Source organism: Salmo salar, chromosome ssa08 (assembly GCF_905237065.1).
Source record: "Salmo salar chromosome ssa08, Ssal_v3.1, whole genome shotgun sequence".
NCBI classification, from domain to species: domain Eukaryota; kingdom Metazoa; phylum Chordata; class Actinopteri; order Salmoniformes; family Salmonidae; genus Salmo; species Salmo salar.
This window is the reverse complement of record NC_059449.1, coordinates 22,846,284-22,860,009: the sequence shown is the minus strand read 5'-3', so window position 1 is coordinate 22,860,009 and position 13,726 is coordinate 22,846,284. Positions and strand designations below refer to the sequence as shown.

Genomic DNA, 13,726 nt, shown 5'->3' with positions numbered 1-13,726 from the left:
CAATTTATTTGAATGGCATTATTTTTACATGATTTAATACATGTTCTCCATCTGAAGAATATATTAAAAGTCAACTTTATTACATTAAACAAAACGTTTAATCAGTTTGAGACTACAGGAAATAGGTTGACTGCTTTGTTAAACAACAACAGTCACAGTTGCTTTGGTTGTCAACAGCCTTGTGGAAAAACAGGAATCCCTGAAGTTGTTGCAGGTGAGGCATGCGGCATGCAAGGGTGGGGCAACTGTTCCTGCACCTGAACGAGACAGACTGGAACAACCTCTGTGATTAACAAGAAATCACCTGACTGTCTAGAAAGGGTAAGCCTTCAAGCTAAGGGTGACCTGTCACTTCATGAAGTACAACTAGTACCCACATCGCTATAAAACATCAGCTGTAGCTCCACTTGTAGACATACAACTCCAGATACCCAACTCAGCAAGCAGGTAAGGACATCTATATAGTCACTATTACAAGACACAAGCCTGATACAATAAATGGGTGTTTTGTTTTTCTAAATTGACATAAAATTAAGTATGACTTTTGTAAAGGCTATATGTAATTTATTTTTTACAAAGCTGGATGGTGTTAAGATATAGATGGGAGGCTTGAGTAGAGATGAAGAGTGGGACTAATAACAACAAGAGAACTCATGTAAAATATACTGTGTCCGTAAAATGTATATAGGTTCAGAAATCAAAGAATGTGTAAATTGTAAACAATTGTTGGAAAAGTTACTTGTGTCATGCACAAAGTAGATGTCCTAACCGACTTGCCAAAACTATATTTTGTATCCTAGCTTCTGAGTTGGTGTAGGAGGCAGTTAAAAATGGGCACATATTTTTTTCAAAATTCTCAATACTGCCCCCTAGCCCCAACAGGTTAACAAGAAATTTGTGGAGTTGTTGAAAAACGAGTTTCAATGACTCAACCTAAGTGTATGTACATTTCCGACTTGAACTATATGTACAGTCGTGGCCAAAAGTTTTGAGAATGACACAAATATTAATTTCCACAAAGTTTGCTTCTTCAGTGTCTTTAGATATTTTTGTCAGATATTACTATGGAATACTGAAGTATAATTTCAAGCATTTCATAAGTGTCAAAGGATTTTATTGACAATTACATGAAGTTGATGCAAAGAGTCAATATTTGCAGTGTTGACTCCTCTTTTTCAAGACCTCTGCAATCCGACCTGGCATGCTGTCAATTAACTTCTGGGCCACATCCTGACTGATGGCAGCCCATTCTTGCATAATCAATGCTTGGAGTTTGTCAGAATTTGTGGGTTTTTGTTTGTCCACCCGCCTCTTGGGGATTGACCACAAGTTCTCAATGGGATTAAGGTCTGGACCCAAAATATAGATGTTTTGTTCCCCGAGCCACTTAGTTATCACTTTTGCCTTATGGCAAGGTGCTCCATCATGCTGGAAAAGGCATTGTTCATCACCAAACTGTTCCTGGATGGTTGGGAGAAGTTGCTCTTGGAGGATGCGTTGGTGCCATTCTTTATTCATGGCTGTGTTCTTAGGCAAAATGTAGGGACAAAAAAGTGATAACCCTTGTGTGGTGTTCATGTTTGTTAAACAAATCAAAATATATTTTATATTTGAGATTCTTCAAATAGCCACCCTTTGCCTTTGCTCAGGCTCCGACCGCAAGGCACTACAGAGGGTAGTGCGTATGGCCCAGTACATCACTGAGGCCAAGCTTCCTGCCATCCACGACCTCTATATACCAGGCGATGTCAGAGGAAGTCCCTAAAAATTGTCAAAGACTCCAGCCACCCTAGTCATAGAGTGTTCTCTCTGCTACCGCACTGCAAGCTGTACAGGAGTGCCAAGTCTAGTTCCAAGAGGCTTCCACACAGCTGCTACCCCCAAGCCATAAGACTCCTGAACATCTAATCAAATGGCTATCCAGACTATTTGCACTGCCCCCCCTTTTTACACCGCTGCTACTCTCTGTTATTATCTATGCATAGTCACTTTAATAACTCTACCTACATGTACACATTACCTCCATTACCTCGAGTAACCGGTGCCCCCGCACATTGAACCGTACCGGTACCCCCTTTATGTAGTCTCGCTATTGTTATTTCACTGCTGCTCTTTAATTACTTGTTACTTTTATTTCTTATTCTTATTTTTTTAAACTGCATTGTTGGTTAGGGGCTTATAAGTAAACATTTCACTGTAAGGTCTACACCTGTTGTATTCGGCGCATGTGACTAATAAAATTTGATTTGATACCCATATCTATACCCCAAATGTGCAGAATGTCTGCTAAAATCCATCCCCTTCCATCTTTTCCCACCTCCGGCCAATGGGCTTCCTCTCACTACTATATTTGGTAGTGAGTGGAAACGCCAAGCGGACGCTTCACATTGAAACGTCCAGTGAAACATCTGTCTCATTGTTCTGTCAGTAGCTGTACTGCTCCAGATGTTGTGGCTTGCGGTAGCATAGTGGTGTTTGATTGGCCAATCATACAGGTGGGTTGGTTGTTTAGCAACAAAACTGACTCGTGTAAAACCATGGCGCAAAACAGACGGGGTTGGTTTAGATTGTTGACAACAAGTATGCTATATTTGGTCTCCAATGATTATTGAAAACATAAATATACTGCTCCAAAAAATAAAGGGAACACTTAAACAACACATCCTAGATCTGAATGAAAGAAATAATCTTATTAAATACTTTTTTCTTTACATAGTTGAATGTGCTGACAACAAAATCACACAAAAATAATCAATGGAAATCCAATTTATCAACCCATGGAGGTCTGGATTTGGAGTCACACTCAAAATTAAAGGGGAAAACCACACTACAGGCTGATCCAACTTTGATGTAATGTCCTTAAAACAAGTCAAAATGAGGCTCACTAGTGTGTGTGGCCTCCACGTGCCTGTATGACCTCCCTACAACGCCTGGGCATGCTCCTGATGAGGTGGCGGATGGTCTCCTGAGGGATCTCCTCCCAGACCTGGACTAAAGCAAGCGCCAACTCCTGGACAGTCTGTGGTGCAACGTGGCGTTGGTGGATGGAGCGAGATATGATGTCCCAGATGTGCTCAATTGGATTCAGGTCTGGGGAATGGGCGGGCCAGTCCATAGCATCAATGCCTTCCTCTTGCAGGAACTGCTGACACGCTCCAGCCACATGAGGTCTAGCATTGTCTTGCATTAGGAGGAACCCAGGGCCAACCGCACCAGCATATGGTCTCACAAGGGGTCTGAGGATCTCATCTCGGTACCTAATGGCAGTCAGGCTACCTCTGGCGAGCACATGGAGGGCTGTGCGGCCCCCCAAAGAATTGCCACCCCACACCATGACTGACCCACCGCCAAACCGGTCATGCTGGAGGATGTTGCAGGCAGCAGAACGTTCTCCACGGCGTCTCCAGACTCTGTCACGTCTGTCACATGTGCTCAGTGTGAACCTGCTTACATCTGTAAAGAGCACAGGGCGCCAGTGGCGAATTTGCCAATCTTGGTGTTCTCTGGCAAATGCCAAACGTCCTGCACGGTGTTGGGCTGTAAGCACAACCCCCACCTGTGGACGTCGGGCCCTCATACCACCCTCATGGAGTCTGTTTCTGACCGTTTGAGCAGACACATGCACATTTGTGGCCTGCTGGAGGTCATTTTGGCAGTGCTTCTCCTGCTCCTCCTTGCACAAAGGCGGAGGTAGCGGTCCTGCTGCTGGGTTGTTGCCCTCCTACGGCCTCCTCCAAGTCTCCTGATGTACTGGCCTGTCTCCTGGTAGCGTCTCCATGCTCTGGACACTACGCTGACAGACACAGCAAACCTTCTTGCCACAGCTCGCATTGATGTGCCATCCTGGATGAGCTGCACTACCTGAGCCTCTTGTGTGGGTTGTAGACTCCGTCTCATGCTACCACTAGAGTGAAAGCACCGCCAGCATTCAAAAGTGACCAAAACATCAGCCAGGAAGCATAGGAACTGAGAAGTGGTCTGTGGTCCCCACCTGCAGAACCACTCCTTTATTGGGGGTGTCTTGCTAATTGCCTATAATTTCCACCTGTTGTCTATTCCATTTGCACAACAGCATGTGACATTTATTGTCAATCAGTGTTGCTTCCTAAGTGGACAGTTTGATTTCACAGAAGTGTGATTGACTTGGAGTTACATTGTGTTGTTTCAGTGTTCCCTTTATTTTTTTGAGCAGTGTCCATTTGCAAAGAAAGCACTTGTTTCCCCTCAAATACATCATTACAGTTGTTGCTTAGCTAGTGAATTTTAGCATTGCATGTCTTCATCAAAACCCCTCAAAATAAGACATAGTATCAATAACAAGATGAAATGAGCTGAAATGAGTCACTTACGATTCTCCACATGGAAGATTCTTGTCATTCTTGCTGGTAATTTGGCCATCCAGAAACACAACAACACGCTGACTTCTGCCCCATGGAAGCGTGCACATCATTTTCTAAACTTTGTCAGCTAACCCATCTATGCTCAAATACAAATAGCACGACTTTTCTGCGTGTAGTTTTCAATGGTTTTCAAAGGTATACTGCGGAACGGATGCTTTGCAAAGGTCAATGAAAGATGGCGGAAGCTGATGTGGATCTTGAATCTAATGGTGGTGGAATCAAGGACAATTGGACTATTGTCCAAAAGAATGGAAAACGGAGCAAGGTAGAGTACAGTGCTGAGAATATCCCTTCTTACAGTATCTTGTAGGAGTACAGTTTGATAATGAGGAGCAGCTGATCGGATTACCAATCTTAAAAAATCTATTTCAGATATCACAATTGTGGAGAGAGTACTGGGTAAAGTGAAGGGTGTGAGGATCACGAAAGGCGGGCTTGTTTCGATATTTTTGTACTTCTGAGGATCAGAAGGAATGTGTGGTGCGTCTCAGCCGATTTGAGAAGTTTTACATGTCATGTGTCTCTTCGAACAGGGCACCCCTCAAGGGAGTAACATCTGGCATCTCATGGGAAGTCGATGTTGCAGAGATGTTAAACACCTTGACAAGAAAGGCCCAGTAGAGGAGGTATTAGGTGAACACCTTGACAAGAAAGGCCCAGCAGAGGAGGTATTAGGTGAACACCTTGACAAGAAAGGCCCAGCAGAGGAGGTATTAGGTGAACACCTTGACAAGAAAGGCCCAGCAGAGGAGGTATTAGGTGAACACCTTGACAAGAAAGGCCCAGCAGAGGAGGTATTAGGTGAATACCTTGACAAGAAAGGCCCAGCAGAGGAGGTATTAGGTGAACACCTTGACAAGAAATGCCCAGCAGAGGAAGTATTACGTGAAAACATTGACAAGGATAAGGAGGCAGAGATGGTAAGACACACTTACATAATTTACATCCTCAGTGGTAAGCATGTTCCTGTAATGTGTTATGTTATTTTAGTTTTGCTAATTAAAACTTGTTTATGTGACCTAGCAAGCAATGTATAGTGTAGAGCATCAGTGTACCATCTTTGTAATAACCAAAAATATCCTATTTTGAAGCTGGTGTACAAAAATGAAAGTAAAATTATGCAAAAAAGGAAACTTTAAGGATGGGAAGCATACAAATGGACAGAGATGTGGACTCGAGTCATGTGACTTGGACTTGAGTACTACTCGAGTTGCACATTTTGTGACTTGCCAATCGACTTGAGCATCTACTGTATGACTCTTGACTTAACTAGGACTTGAGCTGTATGACTTGATTTGTCATCTCGCTCACAATATTGGAGTGCTGCAGATTCTGTGCGTTGTGTTCTGTGTCTTGACCAATCAGATTCACGGAAATTACAGGTTGCGCAGGCTAGGCACAAAGCTCGATGCAAAGCACGCACTGCACCGCAGAGATGGAACCTAGTCACAATTTTGCAAAAATCATGAGCAAGTCTCAAGTCTTAACCTTCAAGTCCAAAGTAATAATGGGCAAGTCTCAAGTAAAGTGCCAAGTTCCACAGCTCAGGTCGAGTCAAGTCACAAGTCCCTAATTTTGGGTTTCGAGTGGTCAAATCAATTGTTGTTTTTTTATGCCAAACTGCATCCTTTCACAATCCCCCCCACCCAACCGAATGCAACGATTTCTGGGACGATGATGCCCTGATGCAGAGGTGGCACCACAGGTCCCAGAGTGGTGGAGGAAATTGTTTTTTCGCTGGGGCCCAGAGCTTTTTTAAATCTGGTTACCTATCCAGGTATAAATCAGAACCCTATAGGTTCTGACAGTGATTAATTAGTTGGAAAATGTTTTTATATGGGCAATGATAGGAGAGGGACCCGATTTACATTTGAGTCATTTAGCGGACGCTCTTATCCAAAGTGACTTACAGGAGCAAATAGGGTCAAGTGCCTTGCTGAAGGACACATTGGCATATTGTTCACCTAGTTTGAACCAGCGGCCAAAATTAAGAACTTGACTCGACCTGAGCTTCAAAACTTAGAAATTTGACGTTTGGAACAATTTGGAAATGTGTTGTTTGTGAAACATGGATGAACATCTAATTCTGAGGTGAGACTGTGAGATCTTGTTGATCTTTCCACCTGCTAAGAAGGTAAAATATCTAGATAAAAACAAAAAGCTTCCAGCAGATGTCGCAGTGCATCAGTTCCGAGTTCCGACACCTGTCAGATGGTAGTCTGATGTCTGAAGCTTCGAACGTCATCATCACATTGTATTGTTACTTTGATATAAGCATCAGTACATTATATTGAATCAGTAGTGCTTTGAAAACTGCATCAGAATGTTGGAGTATCAATCATCCCATCACAAAAAATAAATAAAGAAGTAATTTTGTGTGGAAGCCAAAAATGTTTTTACGTCAGAGGCAGAGATGCCTAAGTGGACGCGTCATAATTCCCTTAAAACCTAGCTGTCTAACACGGAAATTGTTCCAATAGTTTTTTCACCATCAATTTTTCCTATAGGGGATTTTAAGAACCACTTCAAACAAGGTCTGTGTTTCATGTAGGCTTTCCCTGGCTCTATTCCCTATCCAGCTCTATTTAATCTCAGATTGGAAAATGCTAATTGCCCCTTGTGTGCACTTCCGGTAATACCGTATACCCTGGTATGGAATAGAAATGGTATGATAATCTGGATACCGCACAACCCTAAACAACTGTACACCACAACACTTATAAAACTTGTTTTTGATTCTAGATGTTATCAAATCTGGAGAAGAACAAGTGATGGAAGCAACATGGGGAAAATGGGTGAAGGTTCTAATGGCGCCGGAGGGGATGGCTGCCGTTTTATGGGCTCTTAACCAACCGTGCTATTGTGTTTGTTTTTTCGCATTGTTTGTAACATATTTTGTAAATAATGTTGCTGCTACAGTCTCTTAGGAACGAAAAGAGCTTCTGGACATCAGGACATCGATTACTCACCTTGAACTGGAAACATTTTTTTTCTTTAATGAGTCAGACAAGAGGGATTTACTCCAGACAAGGCCCTCATCCCCGTCATTAGCAGGAGAAAGAGACGGAGATATCGCAGAAGGAGATCAGGGTGCCTTGTAAGGATCCGGCGATGAGTGGCTAATCTGCCTTTGTCATCGGTACTCTTGGCCAACGTACAATCGCTGGATAATGAAGTGGATGAACTACAAGCACGTATATCCTACCACCGGGACATTAAAAACTATAATATCTTATGTTTCACCGAGTCGTGGCTGAAAAACGACATGAATAACATACAGCTGGCGGGTTATATACTGTATCGGCTAGATAGAACAGCAGCCTCTGGTAAGACAAGGTGTGCCGGTCTATGTATATTTGTAAACAACAGCTGGTGCATGATATCTGAGGAAGTCTCAAGGTTTTGCTCGCCTGAGGTAGAGTATATCATGATAAGCTGTAGACCACACTATCTACCAAGAGTGTTCATTTATATTTTCCGTAGCTATCTATTTACCACCACAAACCGATGCTGGCGCTAAGGCCTCACTCAGTGAGCTGTATGCAGCCATAAACAAACAGGAAAATGCTCATCCAGAGGCGGTGCTCCTAGTGGCCGGGGACTTTAATGCAGGGAAACTTAAATCCGTTTTACCTAATTTCTACCGGCGTGTTAAATGTGCAACCAGAGGGGAAACATTTCTAGACCACCTTTACTCCACACACAGAGACGCATACAAAACTCTCCCTCCATTTGGAAAATCTGACCATAATTCTATCCTCTTGATTCCTGCTTACAATCAAAAATGAAAGCAGGAAGTACCAGAGACTCGGTCAATAAAAAAGTGGTAAGATAAAGCAGATGCTAAGCTACAGGACTGTTTTGCTAGCACAGACTGGAATATATTCCGGGATTCTTCCAATGGCATTGAGGAGTACACCACATCAGTCACTGGCTTTGTCAATAAGTGCATCGATGACGTCGTCCCTACAGTGACTGTACATACCCTAACCAGAATCCATGGATTGCAGGCAACATCTGCAGTGAGCTAAAGGGTAGAGCTGCCGCTTTCAAGGAGTGGGACTCTAACCCGGAAGCTTATTAGAAATCCTGCTATGCCCTCCGACGAACCATCAAAAAGGCAAAGCATCAATACAGGACTAAGATCGAATCGTACTACACTGGCTACCGACGCTCATCGGATGTGGCAGGGCATGCACACTATTACAGACTACAAAGGGAAGCACAGCCGCGAGCTCCCCAGTGACACGAGTCTACCAGATGAGCTAAATTACGAGGCGAGTAATACTGAAACATGTATCAGAGCATCAGCATCAGTTTCGAACAACTGTGTGATCACGCTCTCGTAGCCGATGTGAGTAAGACCTTTAAACAGGTCAACATTCACAAGGCCGCAGGGCCAGATGGATTACCATCACGTGTACTCTGAGCATGCGCTGACCAACTGGCAAGTGTCGTCACAGACATTTTCAAACTCTCCTTGTCTGAGTCTGTAATACCAACATGTTTCAAGCAGACCACCATAGTCCCTGTGCCCAAGAACACTAAGTCTACCTGCCTAAATGACTACCGACCCGTGGCACTCACATCTGTAGCCATGTAGTACTTTGAAAGGCTGGTCCTGGCTGTCATGACTTGCCCTCCTGGATGGAGATCAAAGGTGCTGGCTAACCAAAGTTTTAAAGACCCCCCTCTACTGGGGTAGTTGGCCAGTTTTAGTTATTTGTATTTATTTTGTTTACCCATTTTTCTCCCCAATTTCATGTTATCTAATTGGTAGTTACAGTCTTGTCCCATCGCTGCAACTCCCGTACGGACTCGGGAGAGGCGAAGGTCGAGAGCCATCCATCCTCCGAAACACAACCCAGCCAAGCCACACTGCTTCTTGACACAATGCCCTCCAACATTTGTTAGGCCATATTATAACTTCTGACATTTGGTAGGCCATCTGTTTGTCAAATATGGTTAGATACAATGCATTCGGAAAGTATTCAGACCCTTTCACTTTTTAAGCATCTTGTTTCGTTACAGCCTTGTTCTAAAATGTATTAAATAAACATTTTGCCTATCCCATGATTACAAAGTGAAAATAGTATTTTTTATGTTGCCAATGTATAAAAATGAAAACAGAAATATCTCATTTACATAAGTATTCAGACCCTTTGCTATGAGACTCGAAATTGAGCTCAGGTGCATCCTGTTTCCATTGATCATCCTTGATGTTTCTTCAACTTGATTGGAGTCCACCTGTTGTAAGTTCAATTGATTGGACATGATTTGGAAAGGCACACACCTGTCTATATAAGGTCCCACAGTACAGTACAGAGAGATCCTTGATGAAAACCTGCTCCAGAGCACTCAGGGCCTCAGACTGGGGCGAAGGTTCACCTTCAACAGGACAACGACCCTAAACACAGAGCCAAGACAACACAGGAATTGCTTCGGGACAAGTCTCTGAATGTCCTTGAGTGGCGCAGCCAGAGCCCGGACTTGAACCCGATCGAACATCTCTGGAGAGACCTGAAAATATCTGTGAAGCGATGCTCCCCATCCAACCTGACAGAGCTTGAGAGGATCTGGAGAGAAGAATGGGAGAAACTCCCCAAATACAGATGTGCCGTGCTTGTAGTGTTTTACCCAAGAAGACTCAAGGCTGTAATCGCTGCCAAAGGTGCTTCAACAAAGTTCTGAGTAAAGGGTCTGAATACTTATGTAAATTATATATTTCCTTTTTTTATTTTTAATAAATTAACAAACATTTCTAAAAACCTGTTTTTGCTATTTCATTATGGGGTATTGTGGTGGCATAATGGTGTATTGTGTGCAGATTGATGAGAGAAAAAAATACTTTAATCAATTTTAGAATAAGGCTGTAACGTAACAAAATGTGGATAAAGTGAAGGGGTCAGAATACTTTCCAAATGCACTGTACAGTACATGCAGCTTCTCTTCTGTCATAATTTGTTGACCCACAAGACTAAATAAAGTAGTGCTTTCCAGAATAATGTCTTACATTGACAGAATTAATGCGTTAGTTGACAAGGATAAATTTGTCGGTTTTGTTTAGGGACCGGGGAGAAAATGCAAAAACTCCAATACAGTTGAAAGATTGCTACTGTGCAAAATGTCAAAATGTTGTCAGGTTGACTGTTTTTTTAGGACATTAAAAGCTGAGAAAACAATGAAACACGTTTCTGATAAGACTTCAGTTGGTCTTGGGTACATATTTTGTGGTTGAAATACTGTCTGCTTGCATAACAGTGTCATAGATAACACATTACACAGGCACATGAGCTACTATCTGGAATACTGTGGGCATTTTAACATGGTCAGTGATCCTGTAGATGACTGGAAGGAGAGGGAGAAAATGTATTCCTCTAACCTCATTCTTTCAATAAAGTTCTTGTTTCATTGATATTAAATTACTTGTTTTTCTTTCCTTATCATATTTAAGACAATGCTATTTGTAATGTGTTTTGGTGCAGATTTGTTTTTAACATACTATCCAGATAAGAGTGTCAAATACTGTTGGCCGCAAAGACAGCTGTAATTTGTTCACAGTAAAATGTATTTCTATTCTGATTTCAGATCTTCAGTCCTTACAAAACAACTGCCACTTTCTAATGAAGATAGTTTTTCTCTAACTTGTTTGGTAAAAAGCAAAGATTTTCATATAAAATACACATTTCCACAGGTGTTATTTCTTGACTGATTACAATTTCATTAATGGGATGCAATTGTATGTCATCATCTCAGCTTTCAAAATATATAATGTTTCATATATGCACAGGTCATGATTCAGCAAGATGTGGAAAATTCCGATCAGACTGGAAAGGGCTAGGGTAGCTACAAGTCGAGTAGGACTTCAAGTAGGCTACCAACCCCTCCCCACAGACACAAACAAACATTATCAAGAACGTCTAGCTTCACCATGTAAGTTAGCTAGCTAGTTCATTCTCTAGAGACTAAGAAGTCGGGGTTATAAACTGACATATGGAATTATTTTAAGATGGTCATACTATGAATCATTTAGCTATTTGAATTTTAGGACCCCTTTAGGTATAAAATAAAATAATTAATTGACAAAATATTGAATTTCGTCTTTATTACTATAGCCCAGAGAAATGCATTGAATAACATATTCATAAATGGCAAAAAAGACAATCAATAAAAACTTCTAAGAAACAAGGTTTTATGTTTTACACATTTAACCCATATTTTTGGGTAGGGACAAAACTATCTTCATACTTCCATAAAAATGTTTTAACCTTTGTAGTCGGGAGAATCTCTCCTTTCCACAGTGGGGTCACATTAGCTTGTAAGTCAAGCCCTTAGGGAAGTCTCATGGTCTGACAAACAGTGCTCTAACTGTGCCACCCTTCAGCACAGATGTGGAAGTGCGACACTGATGGATGCAATGGATTGAGATACATCCAATAAAAAAAAAACATCTCTACCTTAAAGTTGATGGGGATTTAAAAAAAAAGTCATTTAGATTGATGCACCGGTGCATCAATTGACTCTAGGGGGTTGCAACTAGCAAGCTAAACCTCTGTTTAATAAAAGCCAAAGAAAGGTACATTTTTTTTATGAATTATATATTTAAATGACTAGACAAATAGAAGGCTAATATAGCCATGTAGCCAGGCTAATGTTGCTAACTAGCTAACTAGCTAGATAACAGGTATTGTGTAAATTTTAGAACATGCCCAAGACAGTTCACAGAACTATACATTTAAACAAATTTAGCCAATTAATTAATGACTAGATTTAGCTAACATTAGTTAGTTAATGCCTTGATTTGTCGGTCTTGTCCAGATCATCATGGCACTGGTGAGTGTCATGCAGCTTGAGAAAGGTATTTGTAGTTCTGTGTCATAGCCACATTAGCAGCTAACCGACAGAGTAAGTCTACACGAAACACAATCCTTATTTGAAGTGTTTCTAAAATCCCCTTTGTGTTTGACTGCTAGGTTTTATGGGTATTATGACTAATAATGTGGTACTTTGTTTAGACCTAATTCCTGTCGTAGTGTGGAAATGCTTGTGTAGTTCCACCCTCAGAACACAAATCTATGGTTCCTTATCAAAATTGATTCATCGGGCGTGGACATCTTCACCTTCCTCCATGTGCTAATTGCTATGGAGCACAGCACAGTTAACAGTAGCTACTACATAGCAAAGACTATCCACTCTCCTCCTCCCTCTTCTGCAACGGAATTGAATGATAATGGATGAATGCAGAGTTTAGCTGTGATATTGGAGTTTTACCGGCGAAGCTAGAGGCTAGCTAACCTACTCCCTGGACCAATACATCTAGCTACAGTAGCTACCAGTAACTATTAGCAACTGTGGATATATCTTTTTTATTCTTTTTATTTTTTTGTTACCCAGTTTTCTCCCCAATTGGTAGTTACAGTCTTGTCCCATCGCTGCAACTCCTGTACAAACTTGGGAGAGCTGAAGGTCGAGAGCCTCATAAACTCCTCCGAAATACAACCCTGCCAAGCCGCACTGCTTCTTGACAAACTGCTCGCTTAACCTGGAAGCCAGCCTCACCAATGTGTCGGAGGAAACATCGTACAACTGGCGACCGAGGTCAGTGTGCATGTGCCCGGCCTGCCACAGGGAGTCGATATAGCGCAAATGACATCCCGGTTGGCCAAACCCTTCCCTAACCCGGACAACGCTAGGCCAATTGTGCGCCGCCTTTCCCGGTCCCAGATTCTTGTTGCTAGTCAACTTTCAGTGCACACCCCCATAAACGTAACAAAATAGGGGCTCGTCCGGGATTTTGTTTCCCATGAGCTCTAATCAACTACTCTGAAGCTCTACTGTGCCCAGATATTTGAGTGTTTAAAATACAATTTTGTGGTAGAGTTTATGTTACTGACAATCACTCAGAGGGGTTATAAGATTGGTGAAATAATTTTGAAAGTTGCATAAACACACAGGCTAATAATGAAAAATATGGACCTTAAGTTTTTGTGGAAAGCATTTGTGGAAAATCCTACTATGGAGATACATGTACGAAGGTGAAACTGCTCATCATTGCAAGGCATTATGACATCAAAGTGGTACATGTCGATCCAAAAGCAGTAGTCAGTTAATTGGTACTGCTTTGGTAGAGGAGGAAATCCTCCCAGAGAGGGAAGAATAATGAAAAGGTTCCTACATGTGGTAGAGTACTCCGTAGATGTACAACTAAGAGAGTTAGAACTAAAGGCAAAGTTGGAGCAACTAAAATACGAGTTCTGAGCACATTGAAAAACAAGAAGAACGTGAGCAGCCATTTGATTAAGAGAATTGGATTTGGAAACACTCCG

The 13,726-nt window shown here is 41.9% G+C and overlaps 1 protein-coding gene across 5 annotated transcripts in view; it reads left to right on the top strand.

Moving 5' to 3' along the window:
* The first annotated feature begins 228 nt into the window (after positions 1-228).
* LOC106591358 (uncharacterized) overlaps positions 229-13,726 on the top strand; it is a 50,292-nt gene continuing 36,794 nt past the window's right edge. For 3 of the 5 annotated variants that reach the window (XM_045723000.1, XM_045722999.1, XM_045723001.1), the window contains exons 1-2: positions 230-447; positions 4,934-5,320. In XM_045723000.1, the coding sequence (XP_045578956.1) occupies positions 4,967-5,320 (354 nt within the window). In that variant the 5' untranslated portion in view covers positions 230-447; positions 4,934-4,966. Of the gene's footprint in view, positions 448-4,933; positions 5,321-13,726 lie in introns of all 5 variants that reach the window. The other 2 variants (XM_045723003.1, XM_045723002.1) reach the window with 1 other exon arrangement.